Below are 25,569 nucleotides of genomic sequence, written 5' to 3' on the forward strand. Positions count from 1 at the left end.
ATATTTAAGTATAACACGTACGTTTTAATCTTTTTTAAATTTAAATAAATTATAACAAATAATACAAAACAATTATTGATTAACAGATGAGACTGATGGTGCGGAGTCCAAACATTTGGATAAGGAACTCGAAAGTCTTCAAAAAATGGTAACATCGTTTCAAGAAAATAATGAAATACAACGGCAGATAGCTGCACAAAATCTTGCTACATGGAAAGAATATGAATTAGGAATTCAGAAAGTGAAACCTTGGGTTGAAGAGGCAGAATCCAAAATATCATCGATGGGAAATAAACCTATGAATTTAGAACAAGCTATCAAAATGTTAGACATTGCGAGAACTTTCGAAACTCAATGTCAACAACAACTTCCTCAAGTTCAAAATCTTTCAATAATTAGTCAACAAATTACAAAAAGAAGTGCTGCTCCTGATGAAGTTGATGCTATTTATAGGAGATGGAACGTGGTTCACGATATGGCTATACAAATAACGACAAAATTGGATAAATTAGTTTCTTGTTGGAACAATTTCGAGAGCGACACTAAAGAATTTACTGAATGGTTGCAAAAAAGCGAAAAAGCTTCTCTTGTTGTACCAAATATTCAAACACCAGAAGTCAGTAAACTTGAGCAAGAATTGGCTAATCTAAAAAGCTTTAGTAAATCTATATCCGACCATCAAGCTCAATTAATATCTTTGACTCAAGTATCTGATCATATTAGCCATGGTTTGTCTTTGGAAGGTGCAACTAATTTAAAAAATCGTGTGTCAGATTTAAAGTCGCGTGTCAGTAAGCTCGCTGAAACAGTACGACATCAAATCAATCTCGTTTCTGATTCTTTATTAGCAAGACAAGAATTCCAAATGAAAATAGCAGATTTTGAGAATTGGATGGCAACATTAAAATCAAACATTACTGATATCAATGAAGTGAACATTGATAATATTGATACTACACTGCAAGCTATTCACGCTTATCTTCAAGAACATTCGGAGAAGCAGCCAAGTTTTACAGCTATTTATGACGAAGTTAAACGTCTCTCTACACGGGGATCAAAACAAGAAGCCGCAGCTTTAGATGAGATATACGTTTCCTTAGCAGATAAATACAAAGACCTAGAAGATGAATTACATCAGAAGAAAAAGATTTTAGAGAAATGGATAGAGTTGATGAGTTGGTATAATGAAACTACAGCTCAATTAGAATACTATAAATACGAGGCTGAAGCCCGTAAACCAAGCGTCAATGATTTAAACAGACTTGCTTTAGAACTACAAGATGTACACTCCAAATTGAATACATGGAAGGATCAAGTAGGTGATATAGACAGCTCTTTGAAAGTGCGTATTCGTGATAAACAAGAGAATCCTCTTACAGCTTCTGCTTTAGTTAGCGATTTGGAAGCTAAAGCAGTCGTTTTAGAAATGGAATTATCAGCTAAACGTGAAAAATTGGAAACTCTTGGCGCCAGATGGGATAATTTCAAAAAATTACAAGACAAAATTACAGAAGATATCTTGAAAACTCAAAATAGTTTACAAGAAATTATTGACAATGTTGATTCTTGCGATCAGTTAGCACCAGCAGTAGACAAAATTGAACAATTGATAGAAATACATCAAGGAAAAGAACCTGACAAACAATTGCTTCACTGTGAAGCTGACAATCTCATGCAGGAAGATCAAAGAGCCATGACTAACATTCAAGTTGTTTTGTCTTACGTTGATGCCAATTGGGAAAAGGTCTGCGTACTTCTTCAAGAACAAAAAAAGAAATATGCTGAAATGGACAATGATTGGAAACAATATCAAGAGGCAGAAGAAAGAGTACAAAAATTCATGAACGAATCTACTTTATTATGTCAAAGTGTGAAAGAAATTCCTGATGACATAACGCAAGCAACAGTAGCTTCGGATAAATATAAAAGAGCATCGGAGATTTTAAAGAAAGGAAAACAATTTTTGGATAAAATGGAATGTAAGGCTCAACAGATTATGAAAGATGCTTCTCTTTTACCCAATTTCAAATCAGATTTAGTAACTTCAAATTTTAACGAAAATCGAAAAAAATATCAAGAAACTTATAGTAACATTATTGACAAACTTCAACTCTATGAAACACAATTAATTATTTGGAAACAAATAGAAGAAGCAAAATATGAATTAACACGATGGCTTACTGACACGAACGAAGCACTTACATCTGCTCATGAATGTTTACTTGATTCTGAAAGTAGTCAAATGCGATTAATAAGATATAACGAGGAATTGCCAGCTCATTTGCAGTTTAAACAAGGAATTATCACCAAAATTGAACAACTAAAGAAATTAAATAAAAATACTGATATACCAACATTAGATGCTTTAAGAAATTTGTTGGATGAACAATTTAACGTTGTTAAAGAAGCAGCAGAAAAATTAAAATCATTGACAATGACTTTGAATGAAAAGGAGAAAAATATTAGAAACGAGATCGAAAAATGTAGCGATTTAATATCTAAAATTCGCGAAGAGATTATTAAATGCGACGATTTAACTGGAGAAAATACGAAAATACTTGGTAGAATCAATAAATGTCAAGAATTAAAAACTAAGCTCAATGAATGCGACTATACTTTATCAAAAATCGAAGAAAATCTTACAATAACGACATCGGAATATCCAACAATATCCAAGTCTTCTTTACACAAGGAACTTCAAGCTTTAATATTACGAAAAGACGGTGTTAGTAGTCATGCTGATAAAGTAAATGCAACGTTAGTAGCATTTTTAACGAAGCTATATAACGAGAAATTTGGAGCTCTTCAACGAATGGTAGCAATTCACAAAGAAAAAGTAATTTGGTGCGAACCAGAACAAAGCAGCGATCGTTATAATCTTGAAGTGAAAATGGCTTCTCTCAAGGACGTGGAAATTGGTATTGCTGATTGCGAAGCAAGAAAAGATGATACTGATAATTCATTAAAACTTTTAGAAACTGTTGAAAGTCCTGAAATCACGAATGTTCTAAGAATCGAGCGTGACAAGATTGCGGTAGAATTGGAATCTTTAAAAGCAAGTTATAAAAAGATCAAATCTGTTTTAGAATATAACGTTTCCTTGTGGCAACGTTATGAAAATCTATCTGAAAGCGTAGTCTCCTGGTTAAAGGAGAATGAAAACAGAATAAGAGCAGAAGCTTCTATATTACTTAATATAAACGAAATGGAAAACAAAATTAAAGAAATCAAGCAATTACAAACTTCTGTGAAGGATTATCATACTGTTTTGCAAAATATAATTGATCTCGGTGAGGATATTAACAAAGTTAGTCCTGAATCTCGTGTTAAACAATACGTAGGACATCTTGATAGCCGATACCAATCTATACTTAAATTTTTGTCACAATATTTGGACAGATTATATGAGCTAAAAGAAAGTAGAGATCAATATACAGCAAGTGTTACAGAATTACAGTCTTGGATAGAGAATGCTGAACGTAAATTGAAAGCTTTCGATGAGATTAGTGGTCCTAAACCTATGACATTTTATCAGTCACGATTAAAGGAATTAAAGAGTTTTGCAGAAGAAAGAGAAGCTGGTCAAGCCATTATGAATCATACAGCAGAATTAGGTGAAACTCTTTTCGCAAGAATTACCCCTGATTGCAGAGAGTTTATTAGAACTGAACTCAGAAATCTACGTAATCGTGTTGATACTTTGACAGATCATGCTAATGTTATCTATAAACGAATTGAAAGTGATATGATGCATCGATCATCCTTCGAAGATAAATATTCGCAAGTGAAGCAATGGGTGATCGATGCAGAATCTAAATTAGACGATAAACAGATGCTTTTACCGAATCTTCAAGAAAAGAAGCTTGCACTTCAATCGTATAAAGCTATAGCGCAAGATGTTAATGTTCATAAAAATATTTTACAACAGCTTCAAGATCGTCTTGGCAAAACTCCGGATGATGAAGCTAACGAAATGCTCAGCAGTGTTGTTGTAGCTTACGAGAAACTTTCAAGGAATGTAGAAGATCGAATTAGAATCGCTGATAAATTTGTTTCGAATCATGAATCTTATCTACAAACCTTTGAGAAGACACGCGATTGGATTAACGCGATAATTAACGAGACTGCACCTCTTATCGAGGACCTTCCTGTTGAACGAGACGTTGCTAAATCCAAGACAACTTTGATTAAAAATGTATTACAACAGAAAACTGAAGGAGATCGTATATTGTCTGATTGTAATCAACAATTAAATATTATTCTTGAACAGACTTCGATTCCTGGTCATGCTGCTTTGATCAAAGGTTTCGAAGAGCAGAAAAAGAATTGGAAAGATTTCCTAGCACGTTGTGTAGCGACCTCTGACAAGTTAAATCATTTTTTCAATCAATGGTCTGAATTTGAGAAAGTCGTTGAAAATCTAGAAGCATGGACGAAACAAATGGATAGTCAATTGAAAGATCAAAGTTTGAAAAGTACGGAAGAAGCTAAACGTATGCATTTGCAAAAGTTGAAGAACTTAGAAGAATGTATAGCACAGAAGGGTTCAGAGTTTAGTTCTGCTATAGAAAAAAGTCAAAGTATTGAAGGAAGTTCAGATTTATCGACAAGAATATCTCGACAAGCTACGAAATATCAATCTCTTAAAAATCAAGTGAAAGAATCAGTATCACGGTACGAACAATTTGTAAAAGAACATAGTACATTCAATGAAAAATATAACGAATTGATGAAATGGATTACTGGAGTTCGAGCAGAATTAAAGAAGCACAGTGAAATTGTAGGTAATCTTTCACTGCTGCAAAATAGACAAAAGGCAATTCGAGATCTTAGTGATACGCGAACTAAAGAAAATGCTCGTTTTGAATCTATTATTGATCTTGGAGAAAAACTTTATTCACATACATCGCCCGATGGTCGCGAAATAGTAAGACAACAGTTGAGAGATTTAAGGACATTATGGAATACATTTTCAGAAGATCTACAATCTGCTACACAAAAGTTGGATCAGTGTTTGATGCATTTCGCTGAGTTCACGCTATCTCAAGAACAATTAACAGCTTGGCTTCGAGATGTTGAGAGCGCTATGGAACAACACACAGAATTAAAATCTTCCTTAGAAGAGAAGAGAGCTCAGCTCCAAAATCATAAAATAATGCATCAGGAAATAATGTCGCATCAAACTTTAGTCGAGTCTGCTTGTGATAAAGCACAACAACTTATCGATCAAACTAAGGATACGTCTTTAAATATTTATTTGCAAACAATCAAGCAACTTTTTCACGATATCGTCGCTAAATCTCAACATCTCTTAGAGAATTTAGAAGATTGCGCTGAGAAACATCATTGCTTTAATTTGCAATGTAAATACTTCTCCGATTGGCTTAACGGTGAAAAAGAAAAACTGGTTGAGTGTAACGATATTACTGGTGAAAAAAGTGAAATTACTCGTCGTCTAACTACACTTTCATTGTTGAGAGATAATCAAATACAAGGTGCAGAACATTTTGCAAAGTTGAAGCAACTTAGTTCAGCCATGATAAAGAGTACAGCTGCGAAAGGACAAGAACTTATTAATAAAGAAGTATGTAGTCTCGAAAAAAGTCTTTCTCAATATCTGACTGATATTGGTAAGTATTCTTTTTATTATACATTAAATTTTTTATATTTATCAATTTATTATAGTAAGATCATTACTTATGTCATGGCTTGTTTTATAGAATCTGTGGAAGAAAAGCAAAAAGTTGCTTTAAGAAAATGGCAAGATTTCGAGGATCAGTTAGAAGCTCATACACGATGGTTCTCTTCAATGGAGGCTATTTTCAGAGATCAACAACTTCAACCAACTTTGAATGATAAAGAAGCTCGACTTCAAGCTTTCAAAGAGAAACGAGACATAATTTTGAAACAAGAACAAGAGATCGATGTTTTTGTTGATATATCTCATAATTTATTGCATTCCAGTGGTCTCGAACGTATTAAAATCTTGATCTCTCAAATTAGTTACAGGTAATAGAAAACACAGTATCTTTAAAAATATATTATAGTTATATGTTTATACTCATTAATAAATATAAATTTATTTCAGATATCAATTACTTCATACATTTAGTAAAGAAGTAATCAATCGTTATCAAACTAGTGTCGATGATCATCAGACTTACGAAGATAAATTGAAATCTATCGATGTATGGCTTACTCCATTAGAACAAAGTTTGGCTACTTTGAAGAGAGAAGACATAGGTGGAAATCTTGAAGCAAAAGCTTTATGCTTGCAAATGTTATTAGCTGAAAAAGAACAAGCCGAACATCGTTTATCCGGATTAACAACAGCTGGTGAAAGAATCTTGCCAGATACATCAGCTCAAGGTCGAGAAATTATCCGACATGAAATAAGACGTGTACGAGAACGATGGGATAGTCTTGCAGAAGGTATTGTTGAACAACAAAAGAAACAAGATGCTCAATCTTTACAATGGTCTACCTATCAAGAAACTTTGCAACAAACGCTTCTTTGGTTGAATACTATGGAAAGAGCTATAAAACAGGATCCACCAGTAATGTGGCCTTCATTACAAGAGATCAGATCAAAATTATTGAAGAATAAAGTAAGTATTCACGTACTAATGCAATTCTGATAAAAAACGAAAAGATTTGTTTAATGAAATTAATGTTTGATGAAATTTTAGACCTTACATCAAGAAATCCTTGCCCATAAACGTATTATAGAAGGAATTTCCGAAAAAGCCTATGCTTTGATTCAAGTTGCACAAGCACCGTCAGATATTCAAGATAAAGTAACTTTGGTTTCCGACAGATATGAGAAATTAGTAGATAGATCGCAAAAAGCGATAGCCAGTTTAGAGGAATTTCTTGATATATTCCAACAATTCCAAGATCTTCAACGCGCATATCAGGATTATCAGAAACAACAGTGGGAACAATTAACCAGTTATAGCGATTATACAGCTAATAAAACTACCCTCCAGAATAGATTAGTTAAGGTTCTCGAAATACAGGATAAGCAAAATGAAGGTGAACTGAAATTAAACGTTTTGGCCGAGCATGTCTCACAAAGTGCAAGCAGTTTATCACCAAAAGTATATTATGAATGCATGAAAAGAGATGTTGCAAACTTAAGGTAATTAAATTAAATGACCACGAATAAATTCATTAAAAAATGTTAATAATCATTTATATTTCATTTGTTAGATTTGAGAGTAAGAACTTTGCGAATGCAGTTAGCGATGTGATTAGTTGCATAGAAGAAAGAATACAACAATGGAGTGAATATGAAAATTTGTTAGAACAACTCATTATTTGGTTGGCCGATGCAGAAACATCATTGAAGAATTATTCATTAAAAAATACGATTGAAGAAAAACAGGAGCAATTGGAAAAATATCAAGTAAGTTATCATTAGAAAATATATCCTAATTTACTACATTAATTAAAGTTTAGATTAATACGCATAAAAGAGGAATCGTGTCAACATCCATAATTGGAAAAATTTTTTTTTATTTTGTTTAATTCAAAATTTGTAATGGAATTTCTTAGGAACTACAAAAGGTTGCAGAAACACGGAATACGGATGTAATTGAATTGGTGGCGCTTGGTGACCACCTTGAACAAGTAAGAGTGAATTCTCTACAAGCAATGCCTTGCAGGCTGCAAAATGTGAATGATGCAGGCTTCTAAAAAAAATTGTTTTTATCACTCTTTCTTGCTATCTTTTCCTGTTATAGTAAATAATAATTTTAAAAAAATCAATAAATAGCTATTTAAAAACATACTTTTTTACGTATATAAAATACATGTATATTTTTATATATATATTTTTTTAATTGTTATAATGCTCGAACTAATTTATAATGCATAGTTTGCTCTATTAAATATTGTACGATACTCGAAGTAATGCTTCGTTAATATTTTTTGGTATAATATGGTAAAAATATAACTAACCGCTCGTATATATGATGATGTCTCATTTGTATAACACATCAACATTGGTGTCAATCAGTATTAATTATTCTACTTTTGTAAATATATTTAAGATATGATCATTTCGTTAACTATAGCTTTCTCCTGTAAGAAATTAATTAATTTAAATAATTCATTTGTTTGCTACAGTCGTTAATTGCGAATCTCAGACAAAATGAAGCAGACTTCGATAAAATGAGATATGATTCTTCGGATTTGATTCAGATTAGTGGCGAAACTAGATTTTCTTCTAGCGTTCAACAGATCACTTCTCGATTTCAATCAATACAAACAACTGCTAAGGTAAATTTTCGAACAAATTTTTTAAACATATATTTAACGATGATAAAACCAAATTAACATAATTTTATTGAATGTAGGAACTCGTGAAGAAATGCGAACAAGCTACCGCAGATCATACTGCATATCTAGAACGTTACAAACAATGTTCTGAGTGGCTAGCTACTGCAAGGGGCCGTTATCAATCAGTCACTGATAATTTGTGTGGCACACGTCAAGAATTAATCTTAAAAGCTGATACTTCAAAAGAACTTTTAGGACGACAATCGTCAGCAATCTCTTTACTGAATAGTACAATCGAAACCGGTGAACGTTTATATCCTACAACTGGCGTAGAAGGTAGAGAAATCATACGTCAACAGTTATCGGACCTTCAACAAGTTTTAGAAGGATTATACGATGATATTGCTTCAACGGAACGTGACTTACAAGCTAGGATCGCAAAATGGTCAGGTTTCGACGAGTGTAGCGAAGCCTTTGAAAATTGGTTAAAAGATGCGGAATCTCAACTAAAAGAAGATATCGAATTAAAAACTACCTTAGATGAAAAACGAGGACAATTGCAAATTTATCGTACTTTCTTGCACGACGCTCAAATGCATCAACAGGATTTGCTTGATCTTTCAGATAAAGCAGATAATCTTCCAGAGCGTACAGACAAAATTGATTCCATAATAAACAAATTAAAACGTAGGCATGCTGAAGTATTGAAACGTGCCGCAACTTTTGTTGAAAGATATGAAGGAATCGTTAGCGATCATCAACAATATAGTAAGGCTGTATTAGATACACACGAATGGCTGGATGCAACTCATAATGCTGTTAATCTTTGGGGAGACACTGAATTAGAACGAGTATCTCTACATACGAATTTAGATCGTTTACAAAATCTTTTACATACGCTTCCGGAAGAGGAACCAAGAGTTCAACAAATTCGAATTCTTGGAGAAAAAGTGATACCTGGTACTTTAGAAACAGGTCAAGTAAATATACGATCACAGATTGATTCGTCTCAACAAGAATGGGAAGGTTTAATATCTGCTGTCAAATCGACTATCGAAGCATTAGAAAATAAATTGCAACAATGGAACGAATTTGAGAATTTAAAAGAAAGATGTCTAGTTTGGATCAAGGATACAGATACAAAACTTCATGCTGTAGATCTGAAATCAACTTTAACAGAAAAGAAAGACCAATTAGAAAAATTACGATCACTTCAAGGAGAAGTACGTGCTAAAGAACTTGAAATTGATGCGGTTACGGAAAGAGCACAGCAGTTACATAAAAATGTATCTTCGCGAACATCTCATATATCAGAATTGAGTATCAAATATCAACAAATATCAAGCAAGGTTAAAGATTTAAACAATCGGTGGCATCAGTTTGTTGCTGTACATCAAGAATTTGATAATCAATTATCCGAATGTAGCAGATGGTTAAACGACATAAAGAACAAATTAGCTTACTGTTCAGACTTAAGTGCATCATCACAAAAAGATTTAGAAAATAAAATGGAAACTATGCAAGATATATTGCTGTATAAAGAGGATGGATTTGCTAAAGTTCAAAATATCGTCGAATTAGCTCAAGCTGTTTTGGCAAATACAGCACCAAATGGACATCAAGCAATAAACGAATCATTAGCGCATCTTCAAGAACAATGGAGTGCTGTAGCATCGAAAATGCTTGAGACGAAAACGAATTTAGATGATTCTATTAACAAGTGGGCTGGTTTACTCGAACAAATTCAATCGATTAATAAGACTAACGAATATATGCAAACATCGTTAGAAGAAATGTCTCAATTCCAAGCGACAATGACAGAAAAAAGAAGTCAATTAGAACGTATAAAAGCTTTAGAAGAGAAAATTAGATGCGAGAACATAGAAGTTGAGAGTTTGAAAGCTGAAGTTGCTGAAATGATTGCGAGTGGACAACAAGGATTAGCTGCTTCTCATGCACAAGATATATTGAGCCGATTTGACATGCTCTTTGAAAAAATCAAATCGCTATTAGCAGAACGAGAAGAACAATACAAGGATCACCGACTTTATAAGGAAGCTCATGATAATTTGATTACTTGGCTCAATCGAGCGCGTGAGAAGATACCAGCGATAAAACAGAAATCACTAAGTGATAAATTAGCTATAGAAAATGCTGTTGTACCTTTGGAGAGTCTCTTAAATAAGAAAGCCCAAGGTGAATTATTGGTAGAACATTTACAACATACTGGAAAAGTTGTATGTGTTAGTACAAATGTTCAAGGTCAAGAAGTTATCAAGAATGAAATTCGTGCTCTTACTGAAAGCTTTGAAGGATTATTTAAAGGTAAGATTATATTTTTATTTCCTTATATAATGCATTTATTAGATATTGTAATAATTAAAATATATTTATTATGTACAGAAATCAAACAGCAAAAGGATCAACTAGAATCTACTATCAGTCAATGGCGCGATTACAAGGACGAATATGAAAGACTTAGCGATTGGTTGCAACAATTTGATATTCTTATTAAAGCGCAGAAGAATGCTTTGTTACCTAATGTTAAAGAAAAACAAAAGCAAGTACAAGAGGTCAAGGAAATATTAAACAATTTGATGAAAGGTCAAGAACAAATCGACAAGTTTAACAAAACAGCTTCTGGTTTGCTTTCTTCTCATCTGGATACTTACGTTAATAATCAACTTCGTCATTTAAATTCACGGTATCAAGTGCAAGTAAATCTTGCTAAAGATGTGTTAAATAAAGTAGAGACTAATTTAGCACAGCACGAAAATTACGAAGCTTATCTCGGAAAGGCACATGCTTGGATTGAAAACGCAAAGCAGATTATAAGACAAGGAACAGAAGCAGCATCGACCAGTAGTCGCAACGAATTGCAAAATAGATTAGACAAAATACAAGAATTGTTAAGGAAACGAGAAGAAGGGCAGAATTTAGTTCATCTGACAATAAATTGTGGGGAAAAAGTGATGAGAAACACACGCTCTGATGGTCGAGAAGAAATTAGCTCACAATTGAAAGATATACAAAATGATTGGGAACGTTTAGTTAAGAAAATATCAACAACAAAAGTACATTTAGAAACTAGTCTTCTACAATGGGCTGACTATAGCTCTTCTTACTCGCAATTGCAGCAATGGATCAACGATCGTGAAGCGAAACTGCAACAAGTTTGGGAACAAAAAGTTTCCAAAGCTAAAAAAGGTTCAGCTGGTCTGAGTTCTTTAGCGATTGGCGAGAGAAAAGCAAATTTACGGCAGACTAATAGTATCGTACAAGACATCGTTGCCTTCGAACCGATGATACAATCAGTAGCAACGAAAGCAGAAGACCTTCGACAAGCTACACCAGCGACAGAGATATCTATTAAATATAAAACTTTAAGTAAGCATGCCCAAGAACTTTATGCAAAACAGAAAGAAACCGTTGAACAACATCAAGCGTTCATTGATAGTGGTAACGAATTCTTACAATGGATACGTGTTGCAAAAGAAAGATTAGGTAAATGCTCGGAACCTACAGGTGATAAAGAATCTTTAGCCAGCAAAATTACTCAATTGAAGGTATTGCAGTGTGAACTTTCAGAAGGACAGAAAAAACTTGAGAAAGCTTTAGAAAGAGGTAATGCTGCTTGTCAAATCGCTGATGCTGAGGATAAAGAAATTATCGAAGAAGAAGTAGCTTTGTTACAAGACGAATATGACAATTACGTAGACTCACTGGGTACTACAAAATCATTATTAGAAGAGGCTATAGTAAAATGGACTCAGTATGAAGAACAATTTTCTGAAGCTGCGGAATGGTTAACTCAAACCGAACAACTAGTACAATCTTTCAATAAGTTACAGGACAGTCTTGAAGAAAAGAAGAACGTACTCGAACAATTCCAAGTTCATTTGCAAACTTTATTTGATTGGCAAAAGGAACTCGATCGTTTGAATATGAAAGCCCAAATGTTGGTCGAAACCTGTGCCGACACACGAATTTCAAATGCAGTTACTCAATTGACAACGAAATATAATGCTCTCTTATCGCTTGCCAAAGAAATTATGCGACGTTTGGAATTACATTATCAAGAACATCAACAACACAATACATTACATCAAGAATGTGAAGATTGGATTGAACGAACTCGAAACAAATTAGGAGAATGTATGGAGATTCCTAGTACTTTGCAAGAAGTTAATAATAAATTACACACGTGCAAAACCATACGGCAAACTTTAGAACAGGGTCAAAATAAATTGCGTTATGCTTTGGAATTAAAGGAAAAAGTTATTATGAACACCGAACAGAACGGTGCGGTAAAAATTCAAGAAGATACTGAAAATCTTAAAGCAGAATTCGATAAATTGTTAGCCGACGTTGAAATTGCTAGACAAAAATTGTCGGCACGAGCAGGTGTACTTGAAGAATTGAACAAAATTCATAGATTGATCACAGATTGGATCGAAGAAATTGAAGGAAAAGTTCAAGCTGAAGAAATTTATAGAAATGATCTCAGTGAAAAACGAGCTCTTCTAGAAAAATTCAAAACGATTTTAAGAGATATAATAGGTCATAGTGATTCTGTTAATCGACTTAAAACGCGTCTTGCTGAAGATTCAACTATACAGAGAAGTCCTTATGAGTCGACCATCACAAAGTATGAAGCAGTTAAACAATCTATCGCCGATAAAATAGGTAAATTGGAAAATCAGATAAAGGATCACGAGAAATTTCAACAAGCATATAACGAAGCTGCTGATTGGATACGTCAAACAAAACTCGAACTTCAACAACATAGCGATACTCATGGAGATAAAGGACAGGTATTGGAACGTGAAAACAAAGTGAATCAAATTATTTTCTCTCTACCAAATGGAGATAAGCTAATCTCGAAAGTAATTGAATTAAGGGATGCTGTAATCTCTACTACTGGCACAGAAGGTCAAGATTCCATCAAGCAAGACGTAAAACAATTGCAAACTGATTGGTCGTTACTGCAATCTCAGTGTCACGATTCGCATGAAACTCTTAATAATTGTATATTAACGTGGTCTCAATTTACAGCTGCGTTGGATAACATGAAAGCATGGATTGATTGTTTTCAGAAGAAAGTAATCGATGAACAATCAAAAGATAATAAAACGCAATCGGATTTAGGACGGTGCAAACAATTAGTCGATGAAGCTATTAAACAAAAACCTATTCTCGAAGATCTAAATGACAAGTGCGAAGCTTTATTGGAAATGAGTACTTGGAGCCTAGCTCGTGATAAAACAGTACAACTGCAATCGGCGTATACATCCTTACTCACTGATGCACAAAGTTTGGTTTCCAAAGTTGAAAAGAATCTATCAGATCATACTGAATTTTTGAAAGCTAAAAAAGAAATGGAAGATTGGTTGCACTCCGTACAGAAATCTGTGGAAGATTGTGTTGGAACTGGTGATGAAATATGGGCTAAGGATAAACTAGGAATCCTTAAGGTTGCAGCTTCACAAATTACCGAAGGCCAACAATTATTATCAACGTTACAAAATGCTTTCGTGAAAGCCATTAATACAGCGTTACCAGAACAACAAGATCAATTACGAACTGATATGGCTGATCTAAGATCAAACTGGGAACAGTTGACTATGGATCTAAATACGAATCAAGCTAGAGTGAAATCAATCCTTAGCCGATGGGAGGATCATGCAGAAACATATAATAAATTTAAGAAATGGTTAGATGAAACTTACGTATCAACGGAAGATCTACCAAGTACGAAGGGAGAATTTGGTGAAATGAAAACTTTACTTGAGCGATACAAACACATACAAGAAACGGTTCATAGTAAAAAAACTGACCTGGATAATTTAATGGAAGAAGCTGGTGAATTATCAAACTGGGCAGAAAATAACATAACGTTAGAACGATCAAAAGAACTTTTGACAAAGTGGCAAGTTTTAGGTGATCGTGTCAACAAGAGGAAAAAATCGATAGAAGATGAAATGAAAGAATACAATGCATATCATGCAGCATTACAGGACACAGAAAAATGGCTGTTGCAAATATCTTTTCAATTAATGGCTCATAACTCACTCTATATAATTAGTAAAGAACAAACAATGGCTCAAATGAAACAACATGAGTCATTATTAATGGAAATACAAAAATATCAAACGGTAATCGATGATTTAAAAGTTAAAGGTCAAGGACAAATCAATCAATATGTAGTAGTAAATAAAGAAATCAAAACCACCATAGAAACGCAATTACAAAATGTTCAAGATAGTTACAATTCTTTATTAAACACTGCATTACAAATAAAAGGTAGATTAGCAGACTCTTTAACGAAATTCCAAGAATATGAAAATACGTTGGAAAGTATTGCAAAAAATTTAGATTCCTATCAACCTGAAATTGCTCATGAATTAGAAGCTCCCGTAGATACTCTTGCCGAAGCGGAAGAAAGTCTGGAAAAGGCACGAATATTACATAATAAGTTACAAACTGAGAAAACGCGTCTCGCATTGGCAGTCGAAGCTTGCGAAGCAGCAGCAGCTTGCATTTCTAGACCTGGCAGTCCTTTAGATGCACCACCGGTTCAAATTGCACCTAGAGAAGTTGAAGTTCGAACGAGATTGGAAGATCTTATCGATCAAATGCAAATACACTTAACAAATATGACAAAAATAGTAAGCGATCTCGAGGAACAAACTAGGCAGAAAAATGCATTATGTATGTGGATAAATCAGCAACGAGCACTTTGCGCAGAATGGAAATCCAGGCCAGCAAAATTACGTGCTGAGGCAGCACAGGCTGAATTACAAACAATGAATGAGCTGTTAGTAAATGTTAATGAACGTCGTATTCGTGCTTTAACAGAATTAGCGTCACATCCGGAAATACAGGAAGTTGAAGATGGACTAAATAAATTAGAAGCAGAATTGACTGATGCCATTGCAGGTAAACAGGCATCACAAGATCTAATACAGAAATATAGAAATCAAGTGCAAGATATTCAAACATGGTTTGATACTCTCTCAAAGAAAGCTGATGGTATTGAAAAGGGTTGTGGTTTTACAATCGGTCAAAAAATTTCAAATATAAAAGAAATCATCGGTGAATTTGAATCCCAAGGTGCAGACAGAATGGACGAAGTTAAGAAATTAGGCGATCAAGTAATGGATTCTGTTAGTAATTTGGACTCACAACAAATCGAAGAACAGATCAAGTTTGTAGAAAGACGATACACGGACATAAGTAAAAAATTGCAAAGAAAAACGCAAGTTCTAGATATGACAGCTCAAGGTATCGAAGCAACTCGTCAAGAAATCGAAGAGAACCGAAATTGGATTGAACAGAAAAAAGAACACGCTAGACTAACCGAGCCTCTTGGATACGAAAGTAAACAAGCAGAAGAAAGATTGCTTATTCTTAAGGTAATTAACAATAATTTCTAATAAATTAGTTCAGTTATTCATAATATAATATAGTTAAGTTTAATTTTAACGATTTTTGTATTGTTTCTTAATACATTCATTGCCCTGGTCCTCACTGTTGACAATCACTAAACTTTTCATTTATAATATTCGTATTCCCCTTACTTACTCCGCAACCGTCACCAATGGGGGACAGGCAAATAAATATGTTACACATCATTGTATATTTCTGTGCAATTCAATATCCTATTATCTTTTTAATATAATATAATTTAAGTAGCATAGTCAAAAATACACTTGACGGTAAATGTATTAAATATATCCTTAACATAAATCATACATGCCATTCCAGGGTATATTAAAAGAAGCTGAAAACAAACAAATGATAGTGGACACACTTGAAAAACGTGTTGGAAATATGCAAAATGAATTGGAGATTAGTGAACAACAGCAATTAGAAGATGATACTAAGGCTTTGCGTGGAGAACATATTGAATTACGCACCATTTTGCAAGAAGAAATTTCTATTGCAAGTGCCGCCGTAGATGCATGTCACAAATTTGAAACTGATCTTGCACGAGCTCGTACATGGATCAAAAATAAGAGTAATGAATTAAAGAAGCTTAGCGGATACCTTCCACTTAAAGCCTCGAAAGTTGAACAGGAAATTACACAGCACAGCAGTTTAGAATCTGAAATTGCATCATTCAATGAAGGAAATTTAAATAATATTATAAAACAGGGACACAATATGTTGAAAGAATGTAATGCAGAAGACAGTGCTCGATTACAAGCTCTACTAGATAATCTAAACAAAGATTATGAAGAACTGAAGAAAGAAGGTAAAGAAAAGCAAGCATCCCTTAACGATCTTCTTCAAGGACGTAAATCATTCGAAAATGAAATGGACAAATGTCAGCGGTGGATTAATGAAGCAGAAGTTGCTACTTCGTTAGAATTACGAACGTCAAGCGTTGATGTTCTTCGTGAACAGCTTGCTAAGGTATTTTTTATTTTTTCTACGTTAGAATTCTTTTTTGTGACATGCATTTATTTCTTATTTATTTTTTTGTTTCAATTTATTTCATATGATAATTTATTAATTTGTTTTACGACTTTTTTTCAGTACGATCGACTAAAGAAAGAAGCCAAAGAATATGAAGATAATATAGAAAAAATAACTCAACAAGGAAAATCTATTTTGCCGACTATCAGTGATGCAGATAAACAGGAACTGAGTGAACAGTTAAAATGTATGAAAGAAGCTCACGATAGAGTGGCTAATGTAATAAATGAACGGGCTTATAATCTGCAGAAAAAAATTGACGAAGCTGAAAAAGCGGCAGCACGTGTTGCTGAAGCAGTACAATTTATGGCAGATATTCAAAAAGAACTTCATGATTTGAATAAACCGATTGGTGCACGTATTGAAGATGTTGAAGGAATGTTAGTAGCTTATGAAAGAATATTAGATGATCTTAAGAGCAATAAATCAAAATTGTCCGGTTTACAATCAGCTAATGTCGGCGATCTTCAAAATATTCTTGCTCAACAAGATGATCTTATAAGAGCACTAGAAGCACAAATTGCAAAATTAAGACAACTATTACTTCTTCGGCAACAATTTATAGCATTGGTTGGTGAAATTACTACTTTCATTGCTAAGTATACTGAAATAATTCGAGATATTGAAAAATCTGGTCAAACAACAGAGGACAAAATCAAAAGGTATTTTTATATTGAATATTTATGAAATACAGTTTTTCTTTATTTATTACAAATAAATAAATAATATATATAATAATATTCATTTTAACAGGTATGATGATGCTATATTAAAAATACAAGAATGTGAAGCTACACTTGCAAGTGCTACAGACAAAGGACAACAAATAGCTGCTGAAGGTTCAGCCGTTGATAGAAATATTATAACAGAGCAATTGCAAACACTTAAACAACAACTCCAGGGTCTTAGAAGAGCCGTAGAAACACAAAGGGAGCAACATGAGCTAGCTGCAGCAGAACATAGAAGATTAGCCGATGAATTGGCTAATATTTTAGATTGGATAGAGAGCAAGGAAAAAGAAGTTAAGTCGAGGCCACTTCTGGAAAGAAATCCGTTAAGTGTGGAAGAGGAAATAAATAAGCACAAAATTCTTTGTGATAGCATAAACGAATACTTAGACAAAATTCGAACTTTGAAAGATTCTGTACGACACGAGGAAGGCATGCCAGGATCTCTGAAAGAAATGCTTAGTGAAGCGATGTCTTTATTAACTTCATTGCCCAGAGAAATGAAGGAACGTGGAAATTATATTGAAAGTAACTTAGAAATGAGGTTAAATTATGCCCAACTAGCCGAAAAATTATATTATTGGGTTAAGGAAGCTAAGATTCGACTTGAAAGTGATAAAACCGGACTTGATTTTGAGAATATTCTTAGCGATTTGGAAGAACACAAAGTGAGTAATCGATGGAATTATATTAACTCACAATTCTTTAAAATTCTTAAAATTCTTTAAAAAAGAATTTACTTTTTTATAGAATTTACTTTGATATATACGAATATATCAATGAACTTTCTGAAGTAATCATTACTTTGTACTTTCAGATATACTTTAGTACCGAATCTTCGATTCGCGAACTGGTCTCTCAACAAATCCAACAAGCAGCAGATAAAATATGGCCTTCCTTGAATAGTTCTGAACAAGAGGAACTAAGCGCTGAACAACAACAACATACTCAACTGTTGAAGAATACATTAAATACGGCTAGATCTCAACGAGCTCGTATGGAACAAGGTGCAGAGACTTGGAGAGATTACAGTCAAACCTTGGAACGTGTACGTGCTGTCATAGCTAGGACAAGATTCACGGATGAACCTGTCACAACGTTAGCCGGCTTACAGTTTAATATTCAAAAGATTACACATGCATTAAATGATATTCAGGTAAACGAAATTATTTAACTCCTATATTCGAAATTGTAGATGACATCACTTTTTATCCGTACTGTATTTAAAATGTAAATATAATTCTTAGAAGTAGAGAGAGAAGTCGTTTTAATCTAAAAAGAGAATGTAGTACGAATCGTCGATTACATATAACGTATAGTAAAAATTTCGGTCAATGCCAAGCATTTATTATACTTAAAAAAGCAATACTGAATTATTTATCTTTATATAAGTATTCGATGATAGCATATATAAAGCGGGTCTCGAGGTCATTAATGACGAATACTATCGAATGTGTCAGTGATGTTTGGATAATTTTGTTAATAAACAGAATGGTGCAATGACATTTCACTCGGAAGTTTTCTCCGATGATGTCAAGCTTGAGAATGATGTCATCCACAAGGCAAACCAGTGGATCAGAATTATTATTATTCAACCGCCAGTTAGTCGTGCTTGGCAATGCAAAGCACCGTGTCTGATATCGTTTTTTACTCTTTCTCTCAGAATCAACAGTTCGAGTTAGACTTGTTAAACGAACGCGGCCGAGAAGTTCTACATCTGGCAAATCCTAGAAACAAGAAGAAAATAGAAGATCAATTATCGGAGATAACTACCGAATGGAAAGAACTTGTTTCTGGTTTAGAAGGCCGTAGAGACGCTCTTGAAGCTCTTTCAAGACATTGGGAAGAATTGGAAACACATTACTCTCACGTCGAGGCTCGATTAAACGCCATAGAGGAAAAGAACAAACTCATCGATACTGTAGTTCGATCCAAACAACATTTACAAGATATTAATAAAGCTCTGAATGTAAGTATTATAATTCTATTTGGATAATATCAAAATTGACGATTAATTGGGATCCGAAAATTTCTTAAATATTCAAAAATAAAAATTGAAACATAATTTTGTTAATTAATATCATTTTATTCTCCTATCAGGCATCAATTACGGACGCTGATAAGCTTAGACCTGCAACAGAAGAGATACAAGCATTAGCCGGATCAGTACTTGTATACCTCGCAGCCTTCACACAGCCGCCGGCATGTGCGCTCGAGGAGCGCATCAAAAATCTTCAAAAATCCGTCGAATCGTGAGTCAGAATGACATTTCTTTTTTTAATCTAATTTTCTGTTCCTTTTTTTTGGTACGCTCCATACATGGACTCGTTCGACTCCAAATCATTAAATTACTTAAACATAAAGTTTCATAGTTTATTACTTGATATACTCTTATATCACGTTCGATATTAATAATGTATGTTTACACAGATAATCTCGATAAAAATCATATTATCTACATCCAGATAAGTTATGACTTTAACCAAGAAACATTCGTGATATTTTACCGTACTATACTATGTTTAAACGTATTGTGATTCTTGTCATTTATATTGGTAATTCTGGCACCAGAACATAAAAAGAAGTAAAATCATTGCCAATTTTAGCAATATACGCGAGAATTGCACAATTCGTAATAATCGTGTGATCGAAAAATGGTTAAGGTACGTTTAGAATAATTTCAATCAAGAAATACTATTATTTTATAATAATTATTTGCAACTTCATTGTCATAATTTACAGAAAATTCGAAAAATATTAGTGCAAAATATGTCCAGGAGCAGTATGGCATGTGCATGAAGAGTGTGTATTTAGCTTCAGCTTTTTTGTTATACAATCTTTTTATAATCGTAATATATTTCATTTCAGAAATGATTTCAAATATTTCATCTATTTAATATATAAAAGAAAAGAAAAACGCGCGTTACAATCGCTGCGATTATAGCAACTAATCGATATTCGTTCAATCTTTGCCTCTGGCAAACTAATTTTCGTGAGGAATTAAGATGACCGTTATTTTTTATCTTATAACAATGCATTAAGTGAACATTCGAAGCAACGATCGAATGTTTTCGAATGCAAGACACTATGTTTCATTCGAAATAGTAGGACAAGTATTGCAAATAATTATACAAAACCTCTTAGAAAGATAATCAGTTTATTTGTCGGTCTTCCACGTAATACATATACTATTGATTACCTAAACTCAAAATATATATACCATCAACAACAAGAGACATAGATACGTCATTGCTGTCCGATTTTTAAATTCCAACGCAAGATATATGAAGATGCACGACAATCGTTATTCGTGACGATGCACTAATACAATATTTATTAATTTTCTTTCGTAATATATTATTACATACTCTTTGACTATATGAATCATCTTATATCTTATTTTAGCATAGCAATATATATATATATATATATATATATATTCGTATATACATATATATATACATATATATATATTGCTATGCTATATATATATATATATATATATATATATATATGTATATATATTATATATATAAATGTATAGTAGTCATCGATATATTCGTTTTGTATAAAACGATTCATCGAAAATCTTCCTCCATTCTCTTTTGCATTTCCCATCTCTTTTTTTTGTTTAGTTCATATTATTCTTAGGACACAGGCACACATACATCATGGCCCGTCTTCCGTTTTCATTCTTGGCCAGCCGAGTTGGCCTTTAAAGCCAGATCGCATGCGTTGTAACTTACTTCGTCAAGGCAGAGCGGCGAAAATTCAACGCGAGTATGGCATCGTACCCTTAATAACGTTCCGAACCGCGACCGTTGCTGTTTAACTTGATTGTGCCGCGCCATAGTATTCTCCAAGAATTAATATATATTTCAGAGAAGGAGAAAAGAGAGGATAAGGAGAGTAGGGTGGGGGTGAAATGCCTAGTGGTTCATATTTTGCAAATTGTGAACATATATTTCGTGGGAAAGAGGTAGGGATAAATGAAAGATAATAGAGAAGATTAAAATAAAAAAAAGAATAATAATCCGTCGCGATTATACATATAATACTTTTTTATGAATGTCATCATCGTTTTCTTCAAATTCACACGAATCGTGACACACGAGTGTTAGTGCGGTATATTTTTACGTCATGAATCAAAACTATGCTGTTGGAACTTTCAAACACATTCGTTCTTTTATCGGATATATCATTTAAAAGATTTCTTTTTTTTTCAAAAGAATTTGTGTAATATCGGAAGAATTATTATTATTATAAATTAATAACGTACATAAATATGATATAATACGAAAGTACATAAAATATTTTCTATTTTTTTTTTTTATTTTTTTATTTTTTTTCATTTTTTTCATTATTATTTTCATTTACTTATATTGCTGACAATAATAAGATGTATCTCGTTATCGATGAAACAATCCATGTTCTTTTGATTAAATCACAGCAATGAATCCCTTCGTTGAAATTTGATCCCAGTGCAATGCCACGTGGATATACATCCTTTAAACGGTTACCAAGAGAATAAAAATAAAAGAAATCGTTAATTGTTTAAAATTATATGGAAAATAATTTAGTATAAATATTTACATTACGATTTATATAAGTACTTATTCATGTGCTGAAGTTAACATCACCGGTTCTTAGAAAATTCAAAGCATATTAACGAGATGAAATCATCGACGAAATAATATTAAGTACTTATATTATGAATTGCAAATTTATATACATAACATCTAGAAACATTTCTATGGTACTGATTCATTGCGATATAAAAAAAAAAATTATTTTTAACTTATATATGAAAGAATATATTCTCATTTTGGGTTGATGAAAGTTACAAAAATTTTTTGCGTTGTGAAGAATATAAATTATAAGAACAAGGATCGTTAACAACATTGTATCGATTCAGATAATGCAAATCGAATTCAAGAAGCTGATATGACTTAAATTCCGTCATATTGCTCTTCGTGTTTCTGCCACTGTTGTGTCATTTTGTGAAACTTCTTTAGCCGATCTAATCTATTTTTATATCGTACGCTTCGTCATAGCACGTATACACGCATAAGCATTACGGCATTTCCGACATCTTTCGAAAAATAGATTTTCACGACAAGTATAGTATATGATATAATCTTGTAGACTTTTTTAAGACACCATCATCGTTGTAAAAAATAAAATTAGTAATCGGGGAATCTGTATTAATAAAAAACCCCACTTTGATTGGCAATGATTTATATTAAAAATTAGCTTACACTTTTTTTCTTTCTCTTATAACCGTTTATTCGAAAAATAAATAATTATGAATAGAATAAGATATTTATATTAAAATATTTAGAAACGTATTTTTTTCATGACAAATTTGGTTGAAAAGATTTTCATAAGCATTACGGAAATGGACGGAACATTTAGAGTCGCTCTGAAAACTCTTTCTCTCTCTCTTTCTCTTTCTTTCTCTTTCTCTCTCTCTCTTTCTTCTCTCGGTTCGATATACATAGTTCGTTCATCTACTTTTAGCCAAAGCTATCTCAGCTCTCGCGCCCGTCTCTGGCTCTGGGAATCAAGCCAGCCGAAGACGAAGTAGCGATACGCATTTCCGATTCTAAATTTGTTGTCCCTCGTTCCGGCTAACTTAACGTCTTAAAGCCACCACCGATCGTTCCAGGCATTTTTCATTTATACTTTTTCTGCTCGCTTTTTCACTTATATATCGATATAGAAATCATTAATCATGCATATGTATAATACACGATTAATTTTAATGCGATCAAGAAGAAAATACGACAACGATAAATTTGTCTTTTTCAATATCATTCCTCATATCAATCGATGTAGAGAAACACGAGCAATAAAATAACAAGGCTCATATAATCATTATTTGAAAGGTGAAACATATTGATATACTCATTACAGACTTGTTGGTTCATTACGAGAGAAATCCAAGAAAGCGGAGGAAAATTTAAAGGAACTCGAGAGTATAGAAAGTGAAATCGAAAGACTACGTAAGGACTTAAACGAAGCTCGAAGCAGCGCAACGAACCTCTACGTGTTCGCTGATCAGGAAACAGCCGAGAACGAAGTGAAGGAATTGAAGTCTCACCTCGACGATCTTGTTGAGACTGCAAAGAAATTTTCTGGAAACACTAAGGCGCGGTACCAAGTTAGCCAGCAGCTGATACCAAGTGATCTTTCTCAGTATTTAACGGCTCTCGAGCTCTGTGCTGAGGCAACCGCACAAGCAATGGATGAGAAACAGAGAGAACTTAAACGCGCTAGGACCATTAGGTCGGATTATTTGACCGACGTAGACGAGATCCAGACTTGGGTAAGACAAGCTGAAATAAAAGTGCAAGATAGGTCTATAGAACCGATTGCACTTAGGGAAAGTCTTAGACAAATACAGAATGAGCTGGGCCCGGTCACGGATAAGCTCGAACGATTAACGAAAAATGGTCGTGTGATCATTGAGAACACGAGAGACGATGCCGAAAAAGAATTAATCGAAAAAACAATTAACGATTTGAGCGAACAGTTAGGACAAGTACGAAATTTGCTCGATGAAAAGAGACAAATTGTTGGCGACACATTGGATGCATGGCAAAGGTTCCTTACACTTTACGACACTGTCAGGGTCTGGACGGAAGAAAAGAAGCAATTCCTAACAGAACCACTCAAACTCAGTACCCTCGTTCAGGCCAAACAAAGGCTACACGAATATTCGGTACGTTCGATGGACCGAAATAGACATTCTTTCTCTCTCTCCCCCTCTTTATCTCTCTCTCTCTCTCTCTCTTAATATCCATTGGTAGGAATTCTTAGCTATGATAATCGGTATGTCACATCTCGTATTGCAGACTGCTGTAAAAAGCTGTAAGCAAGTAAACAAAAATCTAAGCGACATGGCAAAAGAATTAGACAATATTCGTCAAGTAACAACCACTGGTGATTTACCGGAGAAATTTACTGAGGCAGAGGAAGCTAAAATACAAGTCGAAGGACAACTATTGGAAAGAGTTAGTCTTCGAATTTCTTTCTTTTTTTCTTACGTTAGGATATCGATATTAATAGGTTAAGATCGGGCTCTATAGATTTATTAAATACCTTATATTTTAGAACGCTTTGTTACAAGAAACTAGCGAAGAGTGGGAGCAATGTGAAAGAAAGATGAAAGAAGTTAAAAGTTGGATAGAAAAGGCTAAGCAGATACTCGAGTCGCCACAAAATAAGAAAAAGCCTTTGCACGATCAACATGCTATTAGGGAAAAAATGCTAAGCGATATAACAATACAAAAAACTAAAATCAAAATATCCATCGAAAAACTTCGAGTACACTTCAGATCTGGAATCGGTGGAGACAAAAAAATAACCGAAATTGCCGAAGAATTACTCTCGGAATTAGAAGTTTTTTATAAAACCGTGACAGAAGAGACTGCATCCTTGGAGCTCTGCTTGGATCAGATCGATCAATATCAACAGGTCAGATACATGACCTCTTAATGATAATGGATCCTTTTATTCGTTTGCGAGATTCTTGGTAGAACGCGCAAATTTTTTTTTATTTCAGGAAATACAAAAATTACGACAAAAGGTTGTTCAAGTGGAACAGCAACTTAGGACAGTATTAAGCCCAACATACTTACCAAACAACAGAGAAAAAGCTATTCAAGAACAGCAGGTACGTTTAACAAATCACAAATATTTTTTTATTATCGCACAAATGCGCTGAAGTAGTAGGCAATTATTAGTATTCTCTCGAAACCATCTCAAAATCGATCACTGAAACTTTTTGTTTCATTGTGTTCAAATATAGCACTCACCCTTCTCAATCCTCTATTGTAGAAATCACCAGTATACCGGATCAAGTATAACCGTTTTCTTCCACATCCGTACAATAACTTTTTAACTCGTAGTGATTACCAACTAACCGTCGATCGAGCAACAATTAACCATAATTGCTACAAACTATGCGATATTATTTTAATAAAAAAGAAATTTTCTTTTTTATTAAACACATAAAAAATGCCAAAAGTGGAAATTTGAGAGAATATCATAATCTTCATTACTAACAATTAAG

The 25,569-nt window shown here is 33.5% G+C and overlaps 1 protein-coding gene across 7 annotated transcripts in view; it reads left to right on the plus strand.

Moving 5' to 3' along the window:
* Msp300 (Muscle-specific protein 300 kDa) overlaps positions 1-25,569 on the plus strand; it is a 77,067-nt gene that overhangs the window by 12,206 nt on the left and 39,292 nt on the right. For 6 of the 7 annotated variants that reach the window (XM_085664892.1, XM_085664894.1, XM_085664896.1 and 3 more), the window contains exons 13-31: positions 87-5,630; positions 5,721-6,009; positions 6,089-6,608; positions 6,690-7,141; positions 7,213-7,408; positions 7,558-7,632; positions 8,131-8,283; positions 8,361-10,608; positions 10,687-15,698; positions 16,051-16,701; positions 16,825-17,426; positions 17,518-18,160; positions 18,310-18,648; positions 19,156-19,461; positions 19,593-19,744; positions 23,409-24,216; positions 24,350-24,508; positions 24,609-24,971; positions 25,060-25,170. In XM_085664892.1, the coding sequence (XP_085521018.1) occupies positions 87-5,630; positions 5,721-6,009; positions 6,089-6,608; positions 6,690-7,141; positions 7,213-7,408; positions 7,558-7,632; positions 8,131-8,283; positions 8,361-10,608; positions 10,687-15,698; positions 16,051-16,701; positions 16,825-17,426; positions 17,518-18,160; positions 18,310-18,648; positions 19,156-19,461; positions 19,593-19,744; positions 23,409-24,216; positions 24,350-24,508; positions 24,609-24,971; positions 25,060-25,170 (18,623 nt within the window). The remainder of the gene's footprint in view (positions 1-86; positions 5,631-5,720; positions 6,010-6,088; positions 6,609-6,689; positions 7,142-7,212; positions 7,409-7,557; positions 7,633-8,130; positions 8,284-8,360; positions 10,609-10,686; positions 15,699-16,050; positions 16,702-16,824; positions 17,427-17,517; positions 18,161-18,309; positions 18,649-19,155; positions 19,462-19,592; positions 19,745-23,408; positions 24,217-24,349; positions 24,509-24,608; positions 24,972-25,059; positions 25,171-25,569) is intronic. The other variant, XM_085664895.1, reaches the window with a different exon arrangement.

Source organism: Vespa mandarinia, chromosome 2 (assembly GCF_050613455.1).
Source record: "Vespa mandarinia isolate Hongniang chromosome 2, ASM5061345v1, whole genome shotgun sequence".
In the NCBI taxonomy this organism is placed as follows: Eukaryota; Metazoa; Arthropoda; class Insecta; order Hymenoptera; family Vespidae; genus Vespa; species Vespa mandarinia.